This window comes from Micropterus salmoides, unplaced genomic scaffold (assembly GCF_014851395.1).
Source record: "Micropterus salmoides isolate LMB-PRFRI ecotype aquatic unplaced genomic scaffold, ASM1485139v1 Ms_hic_scaffold_14, whole genome shotgun sequence".
NCBI lineage: Eukaryota > Metazoa > Chordata > Actinopteri > Centrarchiformes > Centrarchidae > Micropterus > Micropterus salmoides.
Genome location: NW_024040485.1, coordinates 32,615,845 through 32,642,302, shown reverse-complemented (window position 1 = coordinate 32,642,302; position 26,458 = coordinate 32,615,845). Strand labels below are relative to the sequence as shown.

General features: G+C 44.5%; 2 protein-coding genes across 3 annotated transcripts in view; both read left to right on the top strand.

The window, feature by feature from the left end:
- Window positions 1-152: 152 nt before the first annotated feature.
- Window positions 153-18,094, top strand: dhx9 (DEAH (Asp-Glu-Ala-His) box helicase 9). 2 transcript variants are annotated; one of them, XM_038719077.1, is made up of 28 exons: window positions 153-285; window positions 1,240-1,383; window positions 1,481-1,621; window positions 1,952-2,081; window positions 3,020-3,198; window positions 3,282-3,430; window positions 5,076-5,122; window positions 5,251-5,387; window positions 5,489-5,578; window positions 5,666-5,827; window positions 6,082-6,159; window positions 6,244-6,435; window positions 7,663-7,804; window positions 9,881-9,963; window positions 10,044-10,200; window positions 10,986-11,083; window positions 11,177-11,390; window positions 11,691-11,785; window positions 12,072-12,145; window positions 12,231-12,383; window positions 12,468-12,628; window positions 12,777-12,888; window positions 12,971-13,132; window positions 13,354-13,481; window positions 14,391-14,620; window positions 15,507-15,622; window positions 15,725-15,925; window positions 16,960-18,094. In XM_038719077.1, exons 2-28 carry the CDS (start codon window positions 1,273-1,275, stop codon window positions 17,306-17,308), a joined length of 3,891 nt encoding a protein of 1,296 aa, XP_038575005.1. In that variant the 5' UTR covers window positions 153-285; window positions 1,240-1,272; the 3' UTR covers window positions 17,309-18,094. The 2 variants fall into 2 exon arrangements, with proteins under 2 accessions (XP_038575005.1, XP_038575006.1); XM_038719078.1 differs by lacking the exons at window positions 153-285; window positions 1,240-1,383; window positions 1,481-1,621; window positions 1,952-2,081; window positions 3,020-3,198 and adding an exon at window positions 4,879-4,981 and having other exon boundaries at window positions 3,392-3,430.
- Window positions 18,095-23,301: 5,207 nt separating this feature from the next.
- lamc1 (laminin, gamma 1) overlaps window positions 23,302-26,458 on the top strand; it is a 63,175-nt gene continuing 60,018 nt past the window's right edge. Inside the window, exon 1 of the mRNA XM_038719073.1 lies at window positions 23,302-23,677. Within this exon, the coding sequence (XP_038575001.1) occupies window positions 23,302-23,677 (376 nt within the window). The remainder of the gene's footprint in view (window positions 23,678-26,458) is intronic.

The window sequence follows — 26,458 nt, the reverse complement described above, 5'->3', positions numbered from 1 at the left end:
GGATGCTGCAAGCAGACTTTTTACATTACACTGAGGGTTTTCACCATCTGAGAGTTATAGAAAACTTTAACTGCACTGGGAAAACTGTAACTGTGCTGCAACTGGAAGAAGCAGAAGAAGAGGAAGAAGCAGAAGCAGAAGCAGAAGAAGAAGGTTCATCCTCCAGCCCAGCAGGCGGTGCTCCTGGCGGAGAAGCTACTTAGCAGGTCGCCTTTCAGAAACACGGATACGACGGTAAACCTTCGGTGTCTGGAGGAACTGTTGGCTTCTCTGGACTGATTTTGGGTAATAAAGTTATTGTTAACACATTTATATGTTTATGTAATCGTCTTATTGCTGTAGTTGTTACTGAAACATGGCAAAAAAGGGTGCTAGAGCAAATAACCCTAGCTAGCAACGAGCTAACGTTAGCTGAGGTTCAATCTTCAGTTCAGTTATTTATTATAAACGTTGCTTAAATAAACTTAAATTCATACACGTACAAAGTAGGAGGAGTTGCGGGAAGTGACCCTTGTGTTTAGCAAAACGCTGCGTTAATTGATTGTTAACGTCACAGTAGGAAGGTTCTGCTTGCTAACGAAGCTAAGCTAACCTGATGCTAACGCTGGCTGCAAACTTTCTGCTGTGCATGAACGGATTTAAATGAAACCCAGTAACTTGTTAATGTTCATGAATTAAACGTAAGATCCATATTGTGCCCTTGTCTGGCTGTATGATTTCAGATTGTTCGACTAGAACTCTAAACCAAACTCCATGGGAAAATCTGGGAAGTTAAAGCGAGCGTCTTTTATTTATTTGCACGGTTCTTTGTTGAAATATCTTAGTGATGTGCGATCTTTCGGTCATAATTACTATCCCGAAACGATATAAGATGTTATTTAGTCAAAAAAAAAACGTTAAATCATGACATTACAGTCGAGTATTTCCCCTAAATCACAAAGCAGAAAATTTACAGATTTATGGATGGAGTTTGGTTGTTTCGTATGTAGTGATTTGTTTTTTTAGTAGCTCATTTTAGGTAGCTCAAGTCCAACAGATATGTACAATAAATGCTTACTTTCGGTTTTTAGATTAGCTAAGTCGCCTTTCAGTAGTCACATTCTTATCTGACAGGCTTCTGTTGATGTGTGTTAAAACACAGCAGGTGTACAGAAACATATGACAGTAACTGCATCGTATCTGAACCGTAAAGGGTATTAGCGTTAACTTTGAAACTGACAGGAGTTTTTAATTTCTCAGATTAAAGGGTCTACACAGGAAGGGACCCCCACCATGGCGGACATCAAGAACTTCCTGTACGCCTGGTGTGGAAAGAAGAAGCTCACTCCCAACTACGACATCCGAGCAGCAGGGAACAAAAACAGGCAGAAGTTCATGTGCGAGGTGAGTTTTCTGTCTGACTGACTGTTCCTGTAGCTAAACTCTGATTTGAAGGGGCTGCCTGTCTCCACCTGTCTGACCCTAAACTCCCCCCGTGCAGGTCCGTGTCGATGGCTTCAACTACATCGGGATGGGCAACTCCACCAACAAGAGGGACGCTCAGACCAACGCTGCCAGGGACTTTGTCAACTACCTGGTCCGAATCGGGGAAATGAGCGCAGCAGAGGTCCCGGCTCTGGGGGTCAGCGCCTCACTACTGTCGTTACATGGTTTATATATTAGTACCCGACTGAAACACTGGGAAGAGTTACAGCTGTGGCAGTAAACGCCTGACGTAGCGAGGGGGCGGGGTTTATTGTGGTCCTCATGAACATGTTCTGAGTGTTAAAGATTTATGCCACAGTTGGGCCGCTTTAACGTGGAGACGCGGTGTGTTTAAGGGTTCAGACCACCGTGCATCGTACCTGCGTCACTCCTAACGCAGGACATTATATCTCAGACAGAAAGTTTGTAAAAGAGGTCACAGAGTGAAGCGTTGTTCAAAGGCTGAATCTGAGTTTTGTGTCACCAGGCGAGCGCTCCAGATGGCGACCAGCTGGATGGAGGAGGAGGAGGAGCAGAAGGAGGTGGAGGTGGGAGCTTTGGAAACCTCCCTTCCGGCGCTCCACTGCCGCCTCACCTGGTAGTCAAAGTTGAGAAAGGTATTCTGATCTCTGACAGAGTCCATCAAACACAAGACTCCTTGACTGAAACCGTGCACGGGCTCGTGCTCTATAACAGTTAATCTTCACGACTTGGTCTTAATGTTTCCATGAGCTGTTGGCTGTTTTAATATTTATAAAGAAAACACAAAGTGCTGCGTTCAATGTAAAACTAGTTAAATGGTTTCAGTTTGTGTTGAAGCCACAGACTGTAAAACAAAGTGGGTGTCACCCGTTAGTGTATGGGCCGCCGTTTTGAAGCCTGCACTTTTGGCCGTCGCCATCTTGGTGTTTTGGAACTGGACGTGACCATATTTGGACGAGAGGGTGGAGCTAGCTAGCTTGGTTAGCAAGGTGCTGTAACGCAACATTAACTGTGATGTTAGCTGGGAGGCTAATTTTAGCTAGCGACAAACAGGCTTAAAATAAAATGTACTCACTGAAAAATAAGCAGCCGACTGATGAGCTTTTTCAGCGGCGCTGGTTAAACAGAGCAGCGGATACGAGTCGCCTTGTCAATCAGCTTGTAGCCCCGCCCTAAAGCCTCCCCTGCTTCCTGGTCTCTGTTCCTCTAAATGGGACCATAATTTACTAAATGAGCATCACGCTGTGTTGAAGAAGACTTGAAACTAGCGACTGAGACCAGAAACTCATCAGGAAAGTGTTTACTGAGGGAATAAATCAGCTGACAAGTAGAAACATTTTCTCACAGACTTCTTTCTGCAGCTGCTGGAGTCGCAGGTTTTAGGCTCTTCTCTTCTCAGCACAAGAATAATTCTGATGACTGTGATCATCTTAGACTGTAATCGCGATATTTTCACACAGTTTCTTCTCTAATCTGCATGTCGGTGCGACCTGATCCACCATCTTGTTTTCCCTGGTTGAGCAGGAGACACGTAGAACGTAAAAATATTAATGTGTGTGTCTGCTGTTGTTAGAAGAGAGCGGCGGCACTGGACCAGTACCAGGAGTGACTGGACTCGGTTACTCTGGAGGAGGAAACTCTGGATGGAGCGGAGGAGGAGCAGCAGGAGGAGGAGGAGGAGGAGCTCAGTGGGACCGAGGAGCCAACCTGAAGGAGTACTACGCCAAGAGAGACGAACAGGAAGCGCAGGCGGTACGGTACTTCCTGTTAGTTTGACAAAATATAAAACACGTGCTGGTTCATCGGACGTATCTGACCCTGTTTGATCCCTGCAGACGCTGGAGTCCGAGGAGGTGGACCTGAACGCTAATCTCCATGGCAACTGGACTCTGGAGAACGCCAAGGCCCGTCTGAACCAGTTCTTCCAGAAGGAGAAAACCAGCGCTGAGTATAAATACAGCCAAGTGGGACCGGACCACAACAGGTCTGGATCAGAACCCCTCCAAGGCTTTTAGACCAGATTTCAGCGGGGTCGGGTGGTTTGTTCTTTTCACCATCGGTTCATCTATTTATTGTTTCGCAGTGAAACTAAATGTTGACTCCTTTTCAAAGTTCCCAGAATCTAAAGTGGATCCTAAAACTTCCAGGAAAAGCAGGATAATCTTTAGTTTTGACGAGCTGACACTGGCTGATAGGATAAAAATAACACAGTATTACTAATTAATACTGTTAATATCTAAGATACGGTCCTGTGTGCCTCTAACGTCGGGTAGAGGTTCTGAGGAGAGGATGCTCGCCAAGCGTCAAGCGCCAAGCATGAGTTGTGCATCGATATAAATAAACTTTTAGTAGGCGTGGTCGTAATTCAGCAGCAGCGATGCTCTGAATTTAGGGGGAACTCATCTGTGCACATTACTTATCAGTTAACGTTTCTTTTTAATAGTGCATATTTACGAAGCTTGTCAGTGAACTATGAAGGCAAAAAACCCCAAAACAAAATAATCGTTCATTAATCATAATCGAGGTTAAATGTTTTTAGATTTTAGGTGATGTCGTCCGGCTGTGCAGAGGGGATCAAAGGGGCGGAGACTCTGTTTGCTGCTGTTGATGCACGTCAAGGAAAGCAGCAGTTTGTGTGTGTGTGTTGGCAGTTGTTGGTCGGGATGTTCCTGTATGTTTTTCTGCTGGACTGCTGTAAAACGCAGAGACCTGCAGAGTGCGTCGGCTGCACCGTAGAGATCTCGCTGTCTGATTCATCCACGTCTAACAGAACCAGAGCGGAGAGCGGCGCCAGCTAAGTCCTGGTTTGTGCAGATTGAATTTGGAATTAAAACGTCCCTTTTAATCAACATTCAGATTTGCCACCACAAGCTTCTCTTTTGGAAATAAGATACTGCTGTTCAAGTATTTTAATTCTTTCCTATGATCCATGGAGGAATCCAGGAAGTCTGCAAGTCACTGCAGCTTGAACAAATTGACACCTTTTTAAAGTATATTTTTCACACTCTGGGAAACTGGAAGATTTGGCGATCAGTAACATTTCTGCCTTTCTACTCCAATAAGTGCAATAAATAAAACTAAAAAGCCAATTAAGAACAATTAGAGCTCGGGCTTCCTTCATGAAATAAAGACTTTGGTCAGGACCTAAACTAACAAACACAAATCCTTATCTTTGTCTTTTGTAAGATGAGGGCGCACATTTGAGAGCAGAAGTGCCTCCAACATTTAGCTGGTGGAGCGGGTGGCTGTTGAGTTTTAGGGACTGAAGGGAGTTTCCTGCTCCACCGGGGAACACGGCGGTGACGCCAGAACTCACAACCATACTGAAGGAAGACATGGGACAGCGTTTAGGTGCACTAAAGCTGTCCCATGGGTGCAGCTCGGGGCTCAGTGGAGTCTGGTTGTGATTTCTGGTGTCGCTGTTCACCGCAGGGCAGAGAGCAGCCGGGAGAAACCAGAGTCCGAGCTGCTGATTGGTGTTTTTAAATCTCAAGTCTGGCAGAAAAACATACAGGCTTCCTCCTGAGAGCGCCAGGTGAGTTCATCACCTCACGTCACGCTTTGCTCGTCACCTACTTATAAACCAAACGGAGGAAGTGAAGCCGTGATGTTTGTGTTTGTGTCTGCAGGAGCTTCATAGCGGAGATGCAGCTGTTTGTGAAGCAGCTGGGCAGAAGTAAGACACGTTTTCTTTGTTTATTTAGATGTTTCAGAAGGTTCACAGTAAATAAAGCGGCTGCGATCCGCTTGTCACATGTAGAATCAGTTCTTCACTGAAAGGTCACAGCGGTTTCTGCTCTGCAGGGATCACGGCTCGAGAGCACGGCTCCAACAAGAAGCTGGCGGCCCAGTCGTGCGCTCTGTCTCTGGTCCGGCAGCTGTACCACCTGGGGGTCGTGGAGGCGTACTCGGGGGTCACCAAGAAGAAGGAGGGAGAAACGGTACGTCCGGAGGAGCTGTGGCAGGATTTAAACGTTACGCTTGGTGATCCGCCGCCTTACTTTGAGCTTCTCTCTGTGTTGTTCCTGTGTTTCCTGTCCAGCTGGAGGCGTTCGAGGTCAGCGTGGCCCCAGACCTGCAGCAGCAGCTCGCCAGTGTCGTCCAGGAGCTCGGAGTCCAAATCCCCCCGCCCGTGAGTCACATGATCAGTGTGTCGATCCGTCTCTGAGAGAAATGTGACCTGGACTCTAATGTTGAGCGTTTGCCTCGTCCCGTCCAGCCCGAAGACCCCAGCGCCTCGGTGTCCCTGGTTCAGGGGAAGATGGCGACGTTTGAGCCGTCGCAGCGTCAGAGCGGGGCCGGGGTCGTCCCCTGGTCGCCTCCGCAGGTCAACTGGAACCCCTGGACCAGCAGCAACATCGACGAGGGACCGCTGGCCTTCGTGAGTCTTTATTGCTGGGAAACTCTTTTCTTTGTTCCTGGTTTGTTGATCTGTATTTTTGAGTTTGCCACAGCGGGGAAAAGAGCGAGACTGCCGGTGAAACGGCTCCAGGAGGATCTGAGAAAGCAAGAATAAGTAATAAATCTAAAGAAAGACACGCGTCTTAGCTGAAACACTGTGTACTGGATAGATCTGGTTTGTAATGTGGATTTGGGACGCCGCTGTAATACTGAGTGAGTGTTTTCCTTCCCCAGTGCACCCCGGAGCAGATCAGCGGCGACCTGCACGACGAGCTGATGTACCAGCTGGAGCACGACGACGGCCTGCAGAAGGTCGGTGTGGCTTCGTTACATTTATTCAGACTTGAACGGGAAGTGACCCGCGAGCGTTGAACAACAGGACTTTGGCTGTTTCAGATCCTGGGGGAGCGCGACCAGCTGCCCGTCAAACAGTTTGAGGAGGCCATCATGGACGCTGTCGACAACAACCCCGTGGTGATCATCAGAGGAGCGACGGGCTGCGGCAAAACCACCCAGGTTCCTCAGTACATCCTGGACCGCTTCCTCAAAGGACGCAAAGGCTCCGACTGCAACATTGTCGTCACCCAGGTAACGCTCAGCATCACGACTCCCGGATGGGGGAAAACACAGAAGAACATTCGCACATTTTAAAGGATAAAAGGTCGTCTTGATTCATTATTAGAGACTTGTACTACGAAGCGGGGTAACCGGCTTATCCAGGAAACTTCAGGAGTAACTTCCTGATTAACCTGTACTACAAAAGGTGGATAGGTGTTAACTGAGGTCTGTTGCCATGGCAATTTATTGGCAATTTAAGTATAAATACACACCGCTTCGTAAAATATATTTGGATTTCATCCTGGCTTGTTCCTCTGAGCTGCAGCTGAAATGAGTGTTTTCACATATTTAGATGAGAGAAGGTTAATAACCGAGAAAAAAACAATCCTAGATGAAAGTGTGAAATTTACAAGAAGAACAATCAGAAATTAATGTCACAAAAAAAAATCAGAAATCACTCTGTTTTCTTGTGAGTACAGCTGATCGTGACTGTGGGCTGAACTCGCTGCTCAGTCCGATTGTCACGTCTAATAAAATGTTCCACTGCATGCAAACTACACAGCAGACGTGTGTGTGAAGTGATGTGGTCCTTGAAAAAACACTTTTTCAGAGAGTTTCTCTCATAAATGTTTGTCTACAATGTCAGAAAAGATATTCAAGTTTTTAATTTTTACATTTGTGATTATTAGTTTCTCGTAGATCTGCCACATCGATCTTCCCCTGGCTCCAGTTTTTTATTAAAATGGACATAATTTGAGTTGGACCTTTTTTACATTTTAGTGATCTTGCACATAAAGTACATAATGGAGCCTACAATGAAGAACACTGAAGATTAATATAGATTTTACTCACTGCGATGCCTCGATTGTAGATTTAGCGGCGTTGCGCAAAAACTGCCTGCACGGCCGAACACGGCGCTTTTAATGCAAAAACCCACCGACTCAACTAAACTTTTTGGGCGCATTCGCATTTTAAAAGCACGTGTTCGGCAACGCAGGTAAGAGGTTTTTTTCACAGTCGCGCATGTTTTTCAGAGAATCACAAATAAACTTCAGTTTTCTTTGATATTATAGTCGGACATTTATGAGAGAATTTAAGCGAGATGAAAGAGGCTGCAGCACAAACCGCTGCCGGTAGATTCTATTCTACTTAGCGATCGGATTTAGCCGTGAGGAAGTACTGAGCTCAGATTGTGAGATTAACGATGACGGTTAATAACTTTATTGGTTTTGTTAACGCTCTCCCTCCTCTCCTCAGCCCAGGAGGATCAGCGCCGTGTCGGTGGCCGAGCGAGTCGCCTACGAGAGAGGAGAGGATCTTGGGAAAAGCTGTGGCTACAGCGTCCGCTTCGAGTCCATCCTCCCGCGACCCCACGCCAGCGTCCTCTTCTGCACCGTCGGTACGTAAACGGACTCCGGCGAAAGCAGCAGAGGTAGCTTAGCATCAGCTCAGCCACCCTGCGGCCTCAGCGGCTTGATCAAACAAATACTGCACTAAGATCCTCCGTCATCACCAAAAGCTCTGCACTGTTTTCCAGCGTTACGAAGGTGGTTCACCCATAAAGCGGTACCGATACCAACAGAGTACTTCATTCCATACCTTGCATGAAATGTCACCTGATTAGTGGCTGCTTATTATTTTTATTATTTATTATTTTTGATGCGTGTGTTGAAAATAAACAACGGAATAAATGAATTTATTAACTTTTGATCAATCAACTGAACTGAAAGATCTCCGAGCGCTTTTTTCCGTTAGCGGTGAGTCGCAAACCTCCAAAAACGAGAGTCAGAAGAATAAAACAAAGCGGTCTGTTTAAACAAGTCACTAAAGATACAAGCAGAGTAAAGAGAGGCCGCCCAGCTCCGCCTGAAGCAGCCAGAGGCTCCGTCAGTGAAATCAGCTGATCTTTAACTGATGTGACGGAACGCAGCGATCGATCAGAGACAAGTGAGGAGCAAATAAAACGCTACAGAGTCGTGTTCAATGATCCCACAAGATGAAACCGACGAAAAGCCGGTGGCGAACATGACGCAGCCGAAGGTGAGCGGCTGTTAGAGTCACGCTTGGACTGAGCGCGTGCAGACTTTTTTATACAGTTTATGGTGCAGGCACATCAGGGCGAAAAAAGGCTGCTCTTCTCTTTCCTTCAGTGTGTCGCTTATGTGTTTGGCTGCAAGCAAAACTACACAAATAGTCACTTTTTGATGCGATTTGGTTACAAAAAGTATCGATTTGAAGTTCTGGTTTGACAGGAAACGTTTGGGTTCTACTCGATACCGGGCTGTTTCGGGTCGATGCCACAAAGGTACCGAGCAGCGATACCCGTCCCTAGTGACTGTAAATCTGGCCCCGGTTTATGTTCCTACTCGACAGTCAGAGGTCTGTTTTGTATCAGCTGTTCAAAAATATCTGTTCTGAAAGAAGAGCTCCAACAGTGGAGAGAGCAACGTTTCAGCCTCAGGCAGGAGACACAGAGTCCTCGGTGACAACATCAGGCGTCTCGATAACAGTCTGTGACACAAATATTCTCTGTGCATTTTACTCACTATATATACACACACACACACACACACACACACACACACACACACACACACACACACACCCACCCCCCGGTGGAGGCAGATGGCCGCCCACCCTGAGCCATGGTTCTGCTCGAGGTTTCTGCCTCTTAAAGGAAGTTTTTCCTTGCCTCTGTCTCCTAGTGCTGCTCTTGGTGGGAACTGTTGGGCTTCTGTAAATAGCATCACAGAGTACGGTCTAGACCTGCTCTTTTATGAAAAGCGCTGTGAGATAACTGTTGTTGTGATTTGGCGCTATATAAATAAAACTGAATTAGAGAATGGGGAAGTGTACGGGGAGCAGCGCTGCAGCTTTTGGACAAATAAACCCCCGCAGTCGGTCTGGATTCTGCTCCGACAGCTACGCTGTTTACCTGCAGGAGGAGCGCAGAGTTAACTTTTATTAAATTAGCTTTTTACTTTAGGTGATTTATCGTCACTCGAGCTTCTCAGCAGCTTCCGTGCACATCCGGTTCCAGTGTTGTTGTCAGCGTCGTTATTTCTGCTGGACTATGACTTCATATTTATATAAAAACTGGACATTAATTGGAGAAAAGGAAGCGAGGAGGTTGAACTACCTGCTGAGTTCAGAAAGCATCATATTGTAGTTATTTCAGCATCAGTTTGATCCGTTATTGCTAAGTGTTTACTTTGGGTTCAGTCAGCTGTAGTAATGGCGAGTTGGCCATGTGCAACGTTGGCAACTGGGTAAAAGGTTGACGGGATGTCGGCTGTAAACTATTCATTGTTTCATTCATTTATTAATTTCCCCCGTGGGGGCTAATAAAGTACATCGTATCATAAGAAACAAGAGTCCTGCAGTTCCTGCAGCCTCACTGACATCAACACTAAAACACAATTGTTTTCCCTCTAAAAAGCTTTTTATTCCAGACGTTGTCCCGTTTGGGTTTCAGGTGTTTTGCTGCGGAAGCTTGAAGCAGGAATCAGAGGCATCAGTCACGTTATCGTTGACGAGATCCACGAGAGAGACATCAACGTGAGTTCAGTTGTTCTACGTATAATTACATCTAGTGAGCTCCCCTGAGCTGAAGGAGTCTCTGTGTTGTGTCCCCGCAGACGGACTTCCTCATGGTGGTCCTCAGAGACGTGGTCCAGGCCTACCCTGAAGTTCGGGTCATCCTCATGTCGGCCACCATCGACACCACCATGTTCAGAGAGTACTTCTTCAACTGCCCCATCATCGAGGTGTTCGGACGCACCTTCCCTGTCCAAGGTAATAACTGACTGCGATCCAGCACAGGGCCTTTGAATCTGAGACACACGAGGTTTTACAGAGAAGCAGATCCACGCAGGTCTGATTCAGCTCAAATGTTTTAGAGTAAAGACGAGGGAAAAGTTTGTGTTAAAGATCGTGATTCTCAAAGAAAAGCCACTAAAGATCTGAAGCTCTCCGTGTTCTCTGCTGGCATTTAAAGACCGTCAGGACTGAACACACAGACGATACGTCTGTAATAAAATGAAATCAGCTAAAAAATATCAGCCATGGCGACATTTTCTCAATCAGTTTGGGACATACAGATGAAATTATAAATATGGAATAAACAGATGCAAGTTATGTAAGAAGAATAATAAAACAGATGTTTACATGTGCAGTACTCCTGTTGTGTACATAAATATATAAATTGACAATATATAAAAATAAAACGATTAACAGTTCAACAAAGAAACAAAACCCGCCACCTTGAACTAAAGCTCGTTTCACTCCTGGTGTTAAAAAGCGCCTCATCCTCCTGAAAACGCTCAGCAGTTACAGACTGTGTAATAACGCTCCCTCTATGGTTACACGCCGTGGTTTCCTCTCTTCTCTGCAGCTCGGCCAGAAAAGTGAAACTTTTTTTTGGCGTTGTTTCCTTGCTGCCTTTCTTCACGATGTTTATGTCTAGTTTAACTCCACAGTCCCACTGTAGTCGCCTGAAACGCATAGCCAGGTGTGATCAGGCTGCACGACCACAGCAGGAAAACAAGCGTTGCATTAAAAACACTTTGTGTATTTTGCAGAGTATTTCCTGGAGGACTGCATCCAGATGACGAACTTCGTCCCTCCACCAGCGGACCGCAAGAAGAAGGATAAAGACGAGGAGGGAGGAGAGGAGGATGTGAGCAGCCTTTTCCTCTGATGCCACAGTTATTAAATCAGAGTCTGTACGAATGTAGAGCGAGAGATCCGAGAGCTGTTTTATTCCCTGCAGACGAACTGTAACGTGATCTGCGGGCCGGAGTACACGGCGGAGACGAAGCGCTCGATGGCTCAGATCAACGAGAAGGAGACGTCCTTCGAGCTGGTGGAGGCTCTGCTGAGGTACATCGAGACGCTGCAGGTGGCCGGCGCCGTGCTCGTCTTCCTGCCCGGCTGGAACCTCATCTACTCCATGCAGAGACACCTGGAGACCAACCCTCACTTCGGTTCGTCCTCGCAGCACACGGGAGGGAGGGAGCCGGCTACAAAATGCATAAGTCAGAGAGTTTAAAGCCCCAGAAGAAGCTTTTAAGTTGAGATTTATGGATCTTAAGGGGTCTAATTGTTCTTTGTTGTTGTGTTTGTATTTGTAACTGCGCTCTGTCAACATGCTGCTTTCCTGAAAAAGAGGTTTTAAATCTCAGTGAGATCATCTGGCTAAATAGATCGAGTACATTCCCCTTTTAAATGACCTGCTGAAAGGTCTCGGTGCGAACAGTTTTTTAACGTCTTGTATTTGTTTCCAGGAAGTAGCCGGTACCTGATCCTGCCGCTGCACTCGCAGATCCCCCGAGAGGAGCAGAGGAGGGTGTTTGAACCGGTTCCCGACAACATCACTAAGGTCAGAGACGCCGCGGGACGGGAAAAATGTTTTTAACTCGTTCTGTGAGATTTAAACCAGTTTCAAAGTTGATAAACTCGTCCAGAGAGGACAGCAGCCGTTTTTATTAAAGTACATTTTTCACCACTTGTTCCAGTTTTGTGTAAAAACTTCTCTCACCTGCCGGTTTCTGATGGGATTAGAAATTGTGGGGCCTCCGATCATGTCTGTAAAGCCCTACAGGATCATTTGGGCCCATTAGCGGTTTCGACCAGCCAGTTTACGTTTCTTCGCTCTGATGTTGCAGGTGATTCTATCCACCAACATCGCCGAGACGAGCATCACCATCAACGACGTCGTGTACGTCATCGACTCCTGCAAGTGAGTGTGTGTCAGAGTTTTCGGTTTGTGCTCCGGGTTTAAAGACCAGCCCGGTTCTGACTCTGTGTGTTCGGCGTCCCGGCAGGCAGAAGGTGAAGCTCTTCACCTCCCACAACAACATGACCAACTACGCCACCGTCTGGGCCTCCAAGACCAACCTGGAGCAGAGGAAAGGACGAGCCGGCAGAGTCCGACCCGGGTTCTGCTTCCACCTGTGCAGCCACGCTCGGTTCGAGAGGTGCGACCCCTCCTGACTCCTCCCCAGGCCGCAGCACGCCGCGATGGCGTTCAGTTTCTCAGATTGTGTGTCGTGTCCCCGCAGGCTGGAGACTCACATGACTCCAGAGATCTTCAGGACGCCGCTGCACGAAGTGGCGCTGAGCATCAAGCTGCTGAGGCTCGGAGGCATCGGACACTTCCTGTCTAAGGCCATCGAGCCGCCGCCGCTGGACGCCGTCATCGAGGCCGAGCACACTCTGAAAGGTACAAAACACAAGTGTAACCTCAACCAATCACAGGGGCAGGGTGGGGACGTAGCCTGACAGTCAAAGTCCGGGGCAAATGTTCCAACAGGAAGTGGCGATGTTGTGACTCTGCAGGAGTTTCTCAGCGGTTTCACTGTGTGTTTCAGAGCTGGACGCTCTGGACGTGAACGACGAGCTGACTCCTCTGGGTCGGATTCTGGCTCGGCTGCCCATCGAGCCTCGGCTGGGGAAGATGATGATCATGGGCTGCATCTTCTAGTCAGTGTCTCCTCCTCCTCGCCGCGCAGTCACATGACCTCCTGTCTTCTCTCCGGCTTTAATAACGTGTGTCTCCCTCTAGTGTTGGCGACGCCATGTGCACCATCTCGGCCGCCTCCTGTTTCCAGGAGCCGTTCATCAGCGAGGGGAAACGTCTCGGCTTCGTCCACAGAAACTTCGCCGGCAGCCGCTTCTCTGACCACGTGGCTCTGCTGTCCGTCTTCCAGGCCTGGGACGACGTCAGGTCGGTCTGCGGGCGAGGGGCGGGGCCGTGAGGTGTTGCAGGCTGTCAGCAGTTCGATGGTTAAATAGTTTAAATGTGGTGTTTTTACTGTGGGGTTTGGTTGATTTAGTTTACCAACTTCAGAAGAAAGTCTAAAGTATGATGATATAAACATGTAGGACTTTTAGTCTCTGCGGAGCGTTAACGGGTCTTTAAAAACCCCATGTCGTTGTGGCGTTCAGGATGAACGGCGAGGACGCAGAGAATCGCTTCTGTGAACACAAACGTCTCAACATGTCGACTCTGAGGATGACCTGGGAGGCCAAAGTCCAGCTGAAGGAGATCCTGGTCAATGCTGGATTCCCTGAAGGTACCTGAACGCACCTCAGACTGCAGCGTCCTGCGTGTCCGTTCTCAATTTTCTTCAATTCAAATCAGCTTTATTGGCATGAATGTATAACAACAATACTGCCAAAGCTACATATAAATTACATAAGGACAATTCATTTAATTAAATAAGTAAATTAAACAGTAAAAGTTGTTTGTGTGTTAATAAAAAATATATATATAAAAATTCTGTCAAAGTAAATAAATAAAATGGTGTGTGTGTGAAAAATAAGAATATATTAAATAAAATAAATAGATAAAACTGTAAATGGGAGGGTGTATATTAGTAGATAAACAATTAATTAATTAAAAAACAACTAAATAAATCAGTATCAAATGTAAAAAAAACAAAACGGTTACTAAAATATCAAAATAATAATAATTTGAAAATCTGTACAATTATTTATCAGTCTGAGGTTCCACTGGTTGTCCTCACTTCATGGCATGAGGAGACATATTTTGCAGCAATTATTCGACATTTGGGCATTTCTCCCAGTAAACAGGAGAGTTTCTGTGCGTCTGATATGAATTCAGGGTATATTTGGGAAGATAACCCAATATAATATATTTGGTTTTTGTCTTAGTGTTTTATATTTAGGGCATGAGGTTAGAAAGTGCAGCTCTGTCTCTACCTGTCTCTGTCTGTCTCTCTGCCTGTCCTCTGAGTCTCTCCTCTTGTGGTAGCCAGCTCTGTCTGTGACCCTTTTCTATGTTCAGTCTGGATGTTGTCAACATTTGTCTTAGTTTAGGTGTGAATTCTCTTTGGAATTTACTTTGCGTTTTGGTCGTTTCTTTCCACGATTCAATATATTTTTCTTTTCTGCTTGTTGATAATTTGGTTTGGTCTGCTTGAGTCGCTCTCACCGTCTCCGCTCTGCTGCGTCCCCCTCAGAGTGTCTCATGACCCAGATGTTCAACACGGTCGGGCCGGACAACAACCTGGACCTGGTGGTGTCTCTGCTGACCTTCGGCTCGTACCCCAACGTCTGCTACCACAAAGAGAAGAGGAAGATCCTGACCACCGAGGGCCGCAACGCCCTCATCCACAAGTCCTCCGTCAACTGCCCCTTCAGCAGCCACGACATGACCTACCCCTCGCCGTTCTTCGTCTTCAGCGAGAAGGTAGACGTCCGTGTCACAGCCGGAGGGCGAATAATGCAATACTGTGTTTTAATGCACCGCTCTGATTTTCTAAAGACAAGCGAGACGCTGCAGGTGAACAGATATCAGCATGAAACTCTCCTGGTTGATTAGATATTACAGGTTTTCTGAAGTTTTATGTTTAAATATGCAAATGAGGCAGTATATAATGAAATAGGCGCTAATTTGCATCTAATCTGAGAACTGAAATCTGAACTCTGGGTTAAGTCAGGTTCAAAATTATTGTTTTATTTTGTCGACACGTTCGACTCAAATGTTTTTACAGAGAGAATTTGGATATCTGTTTTTATTATTTCACAGATCTGTGAATAGGTAGAAAAAATACAAGTTTTCGCCGTGTTTTGGGGAATTAAAAGTTCTATAATTCAGGCAGTGAATGACATAAGAACAAACCCCTCTGTGAAAACCTTCAGAATATAGTCAGGAATAACCCTGGAGAGTTTGGTGTCTGTCAGAGCTGCTGAACGGGAGATTTCAGAGTGAGGGAAACTGCTTTTAAAGATATTTACTGTGAAATTCTACACATTTTTATTGAAAATCAGTGTTTACAGAGTCGATATCTTATCAAACCCTTAACAACAACAGTGAACGCTGTTAGAAAGCGAACTAATCTACAGACGCACAGAGACAAACTGCAGAAATATAAACTACTAAATGTGGATTTTTTCTTTCCACTAGTCTGCAAAAAGACACGTTATGGAAGCAAAGCAGCCCCAGATCTCAAAATGGACCATTGCGTGATGAAACCGTGTTTTTGCCGCCCGCGTCTCGCCTTAAATAAATCTTCCAGGTCTTCTGGAAAATGACGCGGAGCCACGGGGTGATTGTTTGTTGTTGTGTGTCTCAGATCCGAACCAGAGCGATCTCGGCTAAAGGGATGACCCTGGTCAGCCCTCTGCAGCTGCTGCTCTTCGCCTGCAAGAAGATCAGCTCCAACGGAGAAATCGTGGAGCTGGACGACTGGTGAGGAGCAACTAACCGTTATCTGCATCCTGAAGATAGAAGTAAACCGGCAGGACGGCGCCACAGGAAGCGAGCGCTGACCTTTCACTTTAATGCTTGCAGGATCAAGCTGAGGATCCCTCACGAGGTGGCGGGCGGCATCGCGGCTCTGCGGGCCGGGCTGGAGGCGCTGGTGGTGGAGGTGACCAAAGAACCAGAGTACATCAGGCAGATGGGTCCGAGCAACGAGCGGCTGCTGAACATCATCAGACAGATCTCCAAACCGTCAGCTGCTGGACTCAACATGATGGCCAACAACCAGAGGTGCAGGTTAAACAGCGTTTCACCAGCCACTACATCGCTCTCGTCAAAGCCACCAGACTCCATGCATAAAAACAGCCATTTTACTTCTCTGGTGTACTGAAGGATTTTTGAAGAGGTCATGTTCTGCTTTTCGGGTTTCTCCCGCTCCTTTATTGTCTTATTAATCTCTTCTGTGCATGTAACAGCTTTGCAAAGAGAAAAAGCCCAAAGGGAGTTCCCATCTCCCACAGAAAACTCCTGAACTGCCTGAGAACAGCGCGTTTGTAGTGCAGCCTTTACTTCTCTAACCTCCCCGCATCACGCGCAGCATGATGCTCGCCTAGCAGCTGGCGTGGCACGTTAGAGCGCCTCCAGGCGGTCAGAGGACACGAAGCGGTTACTGTGATGTGGAGACGGAGCTCAGGTAAAAGATTATTAACTCTGGACCCAGTCTGGGATCTGAAGCTGGTTCTGGTTGAGTGTCAGGATCAGACATGTACAGCTGAACCGAAGCCGTTTACCTGCTCGTCAGGACCCGCCCTACTCTGCTTCTGATTGGCTAGTAGTCCTTACCCTAGGTACTGCACATGTGCAGCTCCCAACAAAGCTCTAATAGAAGTGAGATGCTTCACTCTGTGACTAAAACTGGGCGTTCAGCACTCAGGGTGAGAGAGGAGCTGCAGCGATGTTCAGTCTGATAATGTCACCATATAAACCTGTTCTGGTACAACAACTAAATAAACTTATGAGCCTGAAAGTGAGCAGAATATGAGCTGTTTCACACACTAAAGTAACACAATAATGCAAAGCACCTGTAGCCCAGAGAGGTAAAATGAGTGTTTTTATCAATGGAGTCTGGTGGCGTTGATGAGCGCTACATGTAGCGGCTGTTTAAAAGAAGCGCTCTCTCTGCAGGGATCCTTTCATGATGCTGTCAGACACTTGTTATATTCACCCGAGCCGGTCTGTTTTAAATAAAACGTTGTAATTAGTCACAGAATCAAGAACAAGCTGATCCGCCTGGTCCCAGTCTAACACCCGTTCTCTCTGCACAGGATGGGAGACGGCCCTCGACCTCCAAAGATGGGACGCTTCGACGGAGACGGGGGAGGAAGAGGAGGCTACAGAGGAGGAGGGGGAGGAGGATATGGAGGAGGGGGAGGATATAGAGGAGGAGGGGGAGGAGGATATAGGGGGGGAGGAGGCTACAGAGGAGGAGGAGGCTACAGAGGAGGCGGCTATGGTGGAGGAGGAGGTGGGGGAGGTTACAGGGGAGGCGGGGGTTACAGAGGAGGCGGCTATGGTGGAGGAGGGGGTGGAGGAGGATACAGAGGCGGCGGTGGATATGGAGGAGGAGGAGGTTATAGAGGAGGAGGAGGAGGAGGGTACCGAGGAGGTTATTAACCTTAAAGTCGGTCTGTCAGTTTTTCTTTGTAAAAAGTGTTTTTGTGAGTAAAATCGTTTGTAATCCGGTCGATAAGAAATAAAGAGTCGTTGCAGGAGTCGGTCTCAGTGGCCGGTTGGCTGATTTCTCTGTAGCTGCATTTCCAGCTGATCTCTCCAGCTGTTCATGACCACAGGAAGCTCCGGATCGACGGCCCGCACGCCCGGCGCTCCGGCCAGCTACTCCATCATATGTTCTGTACGTTTAAATTCTCTAAGTTTAAAATGTGTCAAAGCTGTCAAAATATCCCGAGTGTACAAGTACTACAACCTCCCTGCAAAGTACTGCCATGTTGGTGTTTTGTAGCATGTAAAATCCCCCAACAGTGGAGAGAAGTACTGCAGTAATACTACAGCGTAAAGTACTTTGTTACCAGGAACAACCCTGCTTTGAAAATATTACTTTAGTAGAAGTATAATCAGGAAAATGTAGTTAAAATATCCAAAGTAAAAGTACTCGTTTCGCAGATTTGTTTCTTACTTCTGATGCATTTAAATACAGAAAGTACTAAATACTTTGTTGTACTGCATATTAATAATGTTTAAAAAAGTATCAGTAGCCACAAACAAACGCTGTCAAAAAAAAGTAATGCAGTAAAAAGTACTGTGAAGTAAAATGAGCTGCTGACGGAGGATCCGGATCAACAGCTGGAGGAAATCTAAAATCTGTGTTTACTTCTTCTGCATTTGTCTCGGTGTCTGTTCTGCTTGTGTTGATGGAACAATAAATCCCATTTTTTAAAAACACGTTTTGTTTTGTTTTTTCCTGTCAGCATTTTCATTTAGTTATTGATCCTTCTTCTGGAACCAGAAACACTTGCTGCATCGCTCTGTTCAAAGCCACCAGACTCCCTTCATAAAAAACTTAATTTTACCTCTCTGATCTGCGGCCGCCTCCATCTGTCCGTTTTCTCTTATTGTGTGACTTTGTTGTTGTTTATCCTTTTGAAATAACAAAATCGCACAACACAAACAAACATAAACAACAAAGTCACACACTGACTAACACTAACTAATCGAGGCAGCGGAAGAGCAGAGAGGTAAAATGGCTGTTTTTATCAATGGAGTCTGGTGGGTTTGAGCAAAGCGAAATGACCGTTAAAAACCCCCAATGTATTTAGTTTTTATTTTGTCAACATTGTCAAATAAATGTGAATTATCATGACTTTAATTTAAAAACTTTGACGTAAGAAAAGATTTTGATTAGAGGTAACGCTGTGTTTTATAAAATTAAGTAAAAAATCATAACTGTGGTGCCAGACTTACCAAACAAATGAAATTTAAGCTGGAGTAAACTCATGCAAACACCAGCAGGGGGCGCCGCCTGCCTTTACAGTCAGCTGCGGAGCGGCTCAGCTAGTTTTTACACACAGTCTATGGTTAAAAAGAATTTAATAATATAAAATGTGTAAATATCCACATATTTTAGTGTTTAGAAGGAAAAAACTAAAACTAAATAATTGTTCAGATGTTGGATCACTTGGGCTGTGGTGGAAAGTAACTAAGTACATGTACTCAAGTACAAATTTGAGGTACTTGTAGTGAGTATTTTCTCCTCCTGCGCCACCTCAGAGGGAGATGCTGTACTTTTTACTTCACTACAGCTTCAGTTACTTTTTTTTTTTTTACACAAAAGACATGAAGTTTATAAAATGACGTTTTGTTATAAAGGAATAGTAATCTGAGGCCCTGACTACTTCCATATGTAAATAAACGTGTGTTTGGATCAGCATTTTCATTTTGAGCTATCAAATAACTGAAAGACACAGTGATGTTTCAGCAGTGAAATGAGGTTTATTGGATGAACAAAATTAGACAGGTGCATAAATGTGGGCACCCTACAGAAACACCAGGTCACGCAGTTGAGCCTCCTTTAGCTGAAATAACGGCCTCTAGCTGCTTCCTATAGCCTGTAATGAGTTAGTGAGGTATTTTGGACCTTTCCTCTTTGCAAACCATCTCCAGCGAGCGTGGACCGCCCGCTTCAGATCACCCCACAGATTTCCAATGATATCCAGGTCTGGGGAACATTGTACTTGTACCTCTGCATAAATGCCAGAGTAGATTTTGAGCAGTGTTTTGGGTCGTCGTCTTGTTGAAATATCCAGCTCCACTTTGTGACTGATTCCTCTACATTATTCTCAAATATCTGCTCATATTGAGTAGAATCCAATATCATAGCCTCTCCGATATTTTACCTGTCCTGCCACTTCTGGCCTTAACAAGAACTGAGCCTGTGGTCTTACATTTCCTCACTATGTTCCTCACAGTGGACACTGACAGCTTAAATGTCTTTGTTTGGGGCCTTCCCCTGAACCAGAATGTTCAGGTCATTTGAGTGTTATTTTGAGGCCCCCATGTTGCCGCTCTTCAGAGGAGAGTCACCTTTTCTCATGATTGGATGCACCTGTGTAATGAGCTCACCAAACCAGCTGTGTGTTCTAGTTAATCAGTGCAAGGTCGTTACAGGTATTCAAATCAACAAAATGACAAGGGCGCCCACATTTATGCACCTGTCTACTTCCGTTTTGATGAATATTGCAGATTTTCTGTTCATCCAATAAACCTCATTTCACTGCTGAAACATCACTGTGTCTTTCAGTTATTTGATAGCTCAAAATTAAATTGCTGATCCAAACACCTGATTATTTATAAATGGAAATTGTCAGGGGGGGTCAAACTTTTGCATACGACTGTATAAATAATAGTGCAACAGGCACAGAGAAGTTTTACTGCGTTAAGTCCTGATTATACTCACATACGTTTACAGAAGTACAGAGTATTTATACAGTGTGGTATTAGTACTTTTACTGAAGTAAAGGATCTGAGTTCCTTCACTGCTGCCTGTTTTAATGTGTTCACACTGGAAAAAGAAATGAATGAATGAAACTTAAAAACTTGAAAGACTCTTTTGGATTTTTAAACCTCTTTATATTTGACGTTTTCTTGGATCAACACGACAAATAAAAACAACAAACACTCTTGTTGAATTAAATGAACTAATGAACATGAATTATTCTGTGTAATTAATCACTTACACTTTAAACTATCAGCTTCACTGTGTGTGTTGATGAAGATCTAATCAGAACTGTGTTAATGATCTTCATTGTTCCAAAGGGCCGCAACAAAATCCTCTTAATTAATCCTTAATTTATCCTGGAAAACCTGGAACCCCTTAAAAACAACTTAATTAGTCATATGTTAGCTTTTTGTTTAAATGAATGTTACATATTAAGTTGACTAATGTGCTCTGTTCTGCTTTATTCTGTCCCAATGCTGCATTTTTAGAGCTTTAAATCCATTCCGGGTCTTAACATGATCAATTCTCATTATTTTTTCTATTTATTTGTCGTACTTCTGTCACGTACTGTAGAAAACTGTACGTAATACCACAAACTTCTATTTTATATTGTATATTATTATTATTTTTATTTCCTTAGTGCCGTTTGTTGTGTGAGCAGCTGTAATGAATCAATGAATTATTAATTCTGTTTCTGATTATTTGTGTTTTTAAGGTTGAATTCTGATCAGTTTTTAACCAATAAGTGTTTTTTCCTTCTCAGATTGTCTCTTTTTTTAGAGGCCTGGAGAGATGAAAAAGAAACATTTAACAAATTAGACAGAAAAATCAGAAAACTTTGTCTAAATAATTTATTTTAAACAGAAACTGTAAGTACGGAAGCCCATTGCTGCCAAGAAGAAAGACAAAAAAAAAAAAAGAAGAAAAAACTGATGAGAAATTGATAATGATGACAATAAAAATACTCAGTAAATCAAAAGAATGAGAAGTTTATCAACATTTTGAATTCTTCAGTCAGAAAAAAAGACGACTATAAAATCTTAAAATTATAACTTTATGTTTGACTCGTCAAAATTAAGACGTAAATTAATAATTTTATTGTTTTAGTCCAACTTGTGAGATACTGAAAATAATGAGATAATAGAGAGCCTAAGTCCCTCCCCTTCCGGTGGAACACCATGTGACCTCATTTCAGGGAAAAATTTTACGGTATTCTATGGCAAGAAACAAAAAATAAATTGATCCCGTTTGAATTGTGCCCTGAATGACACACATAGTGTTTGTCAATTTAAAATATAAATTTGAAAGTCAAGAAAGTCGCAATTTTTTGTAAAACTGTAGAGTCAACGGCGAGAGACAACTTATCTTTTTATACTGTTAGAATTGAGCCCTTAATTGCACACAAGATGTTTATCAATTTAAAATATAATTTTGTCCGTCAAGAAAGTTGCAGTTTGTCGTAAAAACAGTAAAGTTACATTTAGTTGTGTATTAAAACCGTTCAATGAACTACTTACACCTCTCGTCCCACAACAGTATACATCACCAACATGTTAGCGCGATAATGCTAAGCTAACGTTCATTGCTTGGTTACTGCTAGCTAGATAACTTAGCTATGTTTCACGCAGAAATATATCTCACCTGATGTGTTTAATCCAACGACTCTCGGCCCTTTTATCACGTCATTCTCTCATGTAAATGTTTTGACGTTAGCTTCAGTAACGTTAGCTTCAATAACATTAGCTTCAGTCATTGACAGAAAAAGTTAAGGCGTCATATACGCGATTTTTGGGTTTGTGGTAATTATGTATTTTCACAGTGTTACAAATGACACTACCGTACATTTGTTTTCTGAGAGAAGGTCCCATGAGGGACTTAGGCTCTCCATAAGTCAAATGTTTGGTCAGAATTGATTTGACTAAAGTTAATATTTTGACTTTAAAATCTTTGTATTATTTGTCATGTCCTGCTTTATTTCTTTGACTCCAAACTAAAAGTGTGTTTGGTTTAATAAAGCGAGACACCGGTCAGCTGTACTCATATAAACTTTACAAGCTGAATTTAAACAGAAACAGGAACTTTTTTTGGAATTACATATGTTTAAATATGCAAATTACGTATTTCCTCATTACTATATGCGCTATTTCACACAAACCCATTTTTCCAGCACATTGATAAGAGTCCGATGGATTTTTTAGCTTTAATGTCAGAATATGGCCAGACATGTGCAAACAGTTTAAAATCCAAATATACTTTTTCATGGATTTATTCAAAATAAACCACTCATATGCGTTTCGCACTCTTTCTATCCCGCATATTTACAGATGAATTACAACATAAAATGAGAATGAAAAAAAAATATTTTTAAAAACTTGCTATGAGAAACAGTGTGTAGAAGAAAACAGGTCGAGGAAAATGACTTGCTAAGATTTGGTAACAATAAAAATAACTGTCACATGAACTCATCTGATATGTGGACTAGCTAACAGTGTGCTCCAGAAAACAAACTTTCAAACATCATGATTCATTATGGAGAGTTTTAAAAAGACGGTTTAACTTTTAGATTTAAAATAGAAACAAATATGAAATTTAATCCATCTGCATGTGCAAGATTGTTTTTTACATTTTATAAAAAGTATGATAATGTAAATCCTTGTTTTGGACTGTGGTGTCTTAAATCCCCCCTCTGTTGAACCGTGGTGATTTATTTAGCTCGTTAAAACACCTGCAGGAGGTTTTAATTAAAAAAACAAAAAAAGATTAATCATAAATCTGAGACTTTTTCCCGAAGTCTCCCGAAAGGGGCCGATGTGTCCCCCCTGCGCGTCGGACGTGCGCAGTAGCGTTCTGGGTGTAGTCTGGATCCTGGTCTTCGCCTTCTGGACTCTGTTGCATGGCGGCGGACACAAAGAGCGGAGCGCAGACACACTCAGCGGGACAGCCGGGACACGAGCTCTGGACGCGGCCTGGAGCGAAGACGACCTGCCGCTGCTGAAAACTTCCCGCATGTTCTTCGCGGTTCGAGCTGTTTGTCTCGGGAATCTGTCGGTAACCGGATAAGTTACCGCAAACTTTGTGGAAAAGTTTCAGGGAGAGTTTTTGAGAGGGAGCCGCGCAGTTTTCCTGCTCCAGAGGGAGGAGAGGGCTGTTAAAAATGCGATTTTTGATCCGGGCTCTGGTGGCCTGCAGCTGGGTGGCGGCGGTGTGCGTCCGCGCCGCCATGGATGAGTGCACGGACGAGGAGGGCAGACCGCAGCGCTGCATGCCCGAGTTCGTGAACGCCGCTTTTAACGTTACGGTGGTGGCGACCAACACCTGCGGCTCTCCACCGGAGGAGTACTGCGTGCAGACCGGCGCCACCGGGGTCACCAAGTCCTGCCACATCTGCGACGCCCGGGACCCCCGGAACCACCACAGCGCCGTGTACCTGACCGACTACAACAACCAGCAGGACACCACCTGGTGGCAGAGCCAGACCATGCTGGCGGGGATCCAGTACCCGAACTCCATCAACCTCACCCTGCACCTCGGTAAGAGCCCCGGGAACAACCCGGTAACTTCCCCTCTGCGCGACGTGAGATCATCCGCGCCGAATCCCTTTCAGAAAAAACACACAATTCAAGGTTTCCGCCCTCACTGATAAAAGCACCCACATTAATGAACACAAGCACATATATTTTATACATTTCACAGAAGCACTCTTTTATTCGGCTCACACTCAGGTACCCTCAAACTAATCTTTATGTTGTAAATTCCGACTTTACATCGAAGTTTGACCGTCAGTCGCTCTGCCGCTTCGCGTTAAATAACAACTTCGCGGGCACAATTAAACAGCTGGAAAAAGTGCTTTTCGGTGTAAACCACTGCTTGGTGTAGTAGCTGTGTGCCGAACCGAGGTCACCATCGTTACATTTCTAACAAAACCCGCAGTTGTGGCGTACGATTGTTAGCACTCTTGCATACTAGAGCGAGAACTATAAATTGGTGAAGTTTTTGTATGGAGTTTGGTGTGACTTTCAGTATGGAGGAATGGCCTCAAACTAGGTGAAAGAGGAATGCCATAGAGTTGAATCTCTACTCAGCGTGTTCACGTTATCACGATTTGGTAAAGTCTGAGCTCTGAATCAGTGATGAAACTTGTGAACTTTGGGATTGAGGGATTATTGCTGCCTGCAGTGCAGCTCGGAGGACATACTTTTCATTGTTGGGGGTTGTGTGTGTGCAGGTGGGGGGTTGCAGCTATTTTCTGAGCTGACAGCAGGGTCAGTCGGTGCTTCCTGCTGCTCCTCCATCACCTTCTCACTTTGCGATTTCCACTGTTTGGTTGACAAACAGCCGGAGGTGTGAAGTTAGCAGCCTGGGTGTCCTGTCGGCCCCTGAACGCACCACAGGGTCTCTTCTGGGACTGAAGGAAGTCCAGTTGTCTTCATGAGTCAGTTTAACACATGAGTCACGTCTCTGAGAGTAAATAACAAACACAGGTCTGGTTTCCAGCCTGTACAGGAACACGTTTGGCTGAAACTATAAATCTATTTTCATCATCAAGTTACCAATTTTTAGAGCAAAAATGTCAAATATTCTCCACTTCCAGCTTCTCAAAAGTCATTTTCTGCTGTTCTTACCCCTGAATGTCTTTGTGTAACTGAACTGTTGTTTTAGACAAAACAAGACATTTTATAGTATATTTCTGTCATTTATTAAACGATTATCCTGAAAATAAGTGTTAAAGGGGTTTAATATTTGCCACTAGATTATTATTTATTTTTGTTAAATACGCTAAAAATTGTACAGAGTTTGGTTGGTGGCATTTAGACTCTGTTTGTCGGCTTGTGGCGTTCTTGCTGGGACACTCTGGACTCCTGACGTTACTGAGTCTTTCTAAAATCCTGGCTACAGCCCTGCACGGCCCACTTATTAGCCTTTTTCTGGAGCTTTCAGTCACATCTCATGGTCCTCCCCAGGGTTATCTCAGATGTAGATAAAGTGAAGTAAAAATCAAATGTAATCACGCTACCTAGCTAAACACCTGTCTTCTTCTGCTGGTGAAGCTCATGAGATGTGGCTGAAAGCTTTGGATGAAATCTAGTAAGAGGACCTTGAGGGGTTTTTTTTGTCAACGAGTATGTATTTAAAAAAAAAAAAAGTTTTGATAATTTATCAGCTGTTTTATGTCAAAATATCTTCATTTGTAGGCTGAAATACTTCCTGTGTACTCGCTCTGTTAGCCGCCACCACGTCTTGGCTTCCCTGCAGCTCCGACTCGGGCCTTTTTAAAAATACCTGTCTATTTCTGAAGCCTCTGGCCTGCTTTAAACAGTGCTGACATTCCTGAGAGGTTGGCTCACGCTGCCGTCTCTGTAGCCTCAGGTACTGAACTCTGCTCAACGCCTCGCTTTCAAATGGAAATGCCTTTTAATTACACGCTGGGCTTCTGTTCCTCCAGGCTGTGTTTGCATTGTCGGGCCGGTGTTTGCTTCATAATTAGAGCCCGGCTTTGTTCTGCTGCAGAGAAACCATGTGGGAAGTCAGAAGAGCTCGGCACGATGGGGGAAATAAAGTAAATACCAGCGGGAGGAGGGGAGGAGCCGAGTTAGTGACATGGGATAAGAGAGAGGAGCTCGGTGCATCATGGGAAGTCTCCCGGCAGTCTAGGCCTGGTTCAGGACTCACCTGAGCCAGGTGAGGTGGTGTCTGACCCTAGAACCCAACCTGGAAATATCAGATTAAAGGCGAGACGCTGCAGGTGAACACCAGGAATGTTTTTTTTGTGTTACAGGTGTTCTGAAGTTTTTTAGCTTTAAATATGCAAATGAGGCCGTCTGTAATAAAATATGCGCTAATTTTCATCTATTTCAAGAGCTGAAATCATCAATTATTGTTTTGTTTTGTCGACATATTGAACTGAAATGTTTTTTAGGCATCATGTTTTTGGGGAAAAAAAGTTCTATAACTTAGACGGTTAATGATTTATGAACAAACCCCTCGTTAAACCTTCAGAATAAAGTCAGGAATACAACTGGAAGGTCTGGTGTCTGGTAGAGATTTCAGGTTCAGACTGTGATGGAAAAAAACGGCCTTTACAAGTAAATATTGTAAAATTCCACCCATTTTTTATTGAAAATCAATATTTACAGAGCTGATATCTGATCAGATCCTTATTAACGACAATACAGAACGTCTGAAACACATCAGAACTGATGGAAAGCAAACTTTTAGGAGAAATCGGCTGTAAAATAAACGACTAAATGTGGATTTTCTTTCCAGTAGTGAATTAAAACCCATGCTGAAACAGGAAGTGAGCGTCCGAGCCT

Excerpts from the sequence above, each read along its gene's own strand:
- dhx9 (XM_038719077.1), top strand. The coding sequence starts at position 1,273 with ATGGCGGACATCAAGAACTTCCTGTACGCCTGGTGTGGAAAGAAGAAG. Across the intron at positions 6,436-7,662 it reads GCAACATTGTCGTCACCCAG|CCCAGGAGGATCAGCGCCGT; the intron begins GTAACGCTCAGC and ends TCCTCTCCTCAG. Across the intron at positions 10,201-10,985 it reads ACGCACCTTCCCTGTCCAAG|AGTATTTCCTGGAGGACTGC; the intron begins GTAATAACTGAC and ends TGTATTTTGCAG.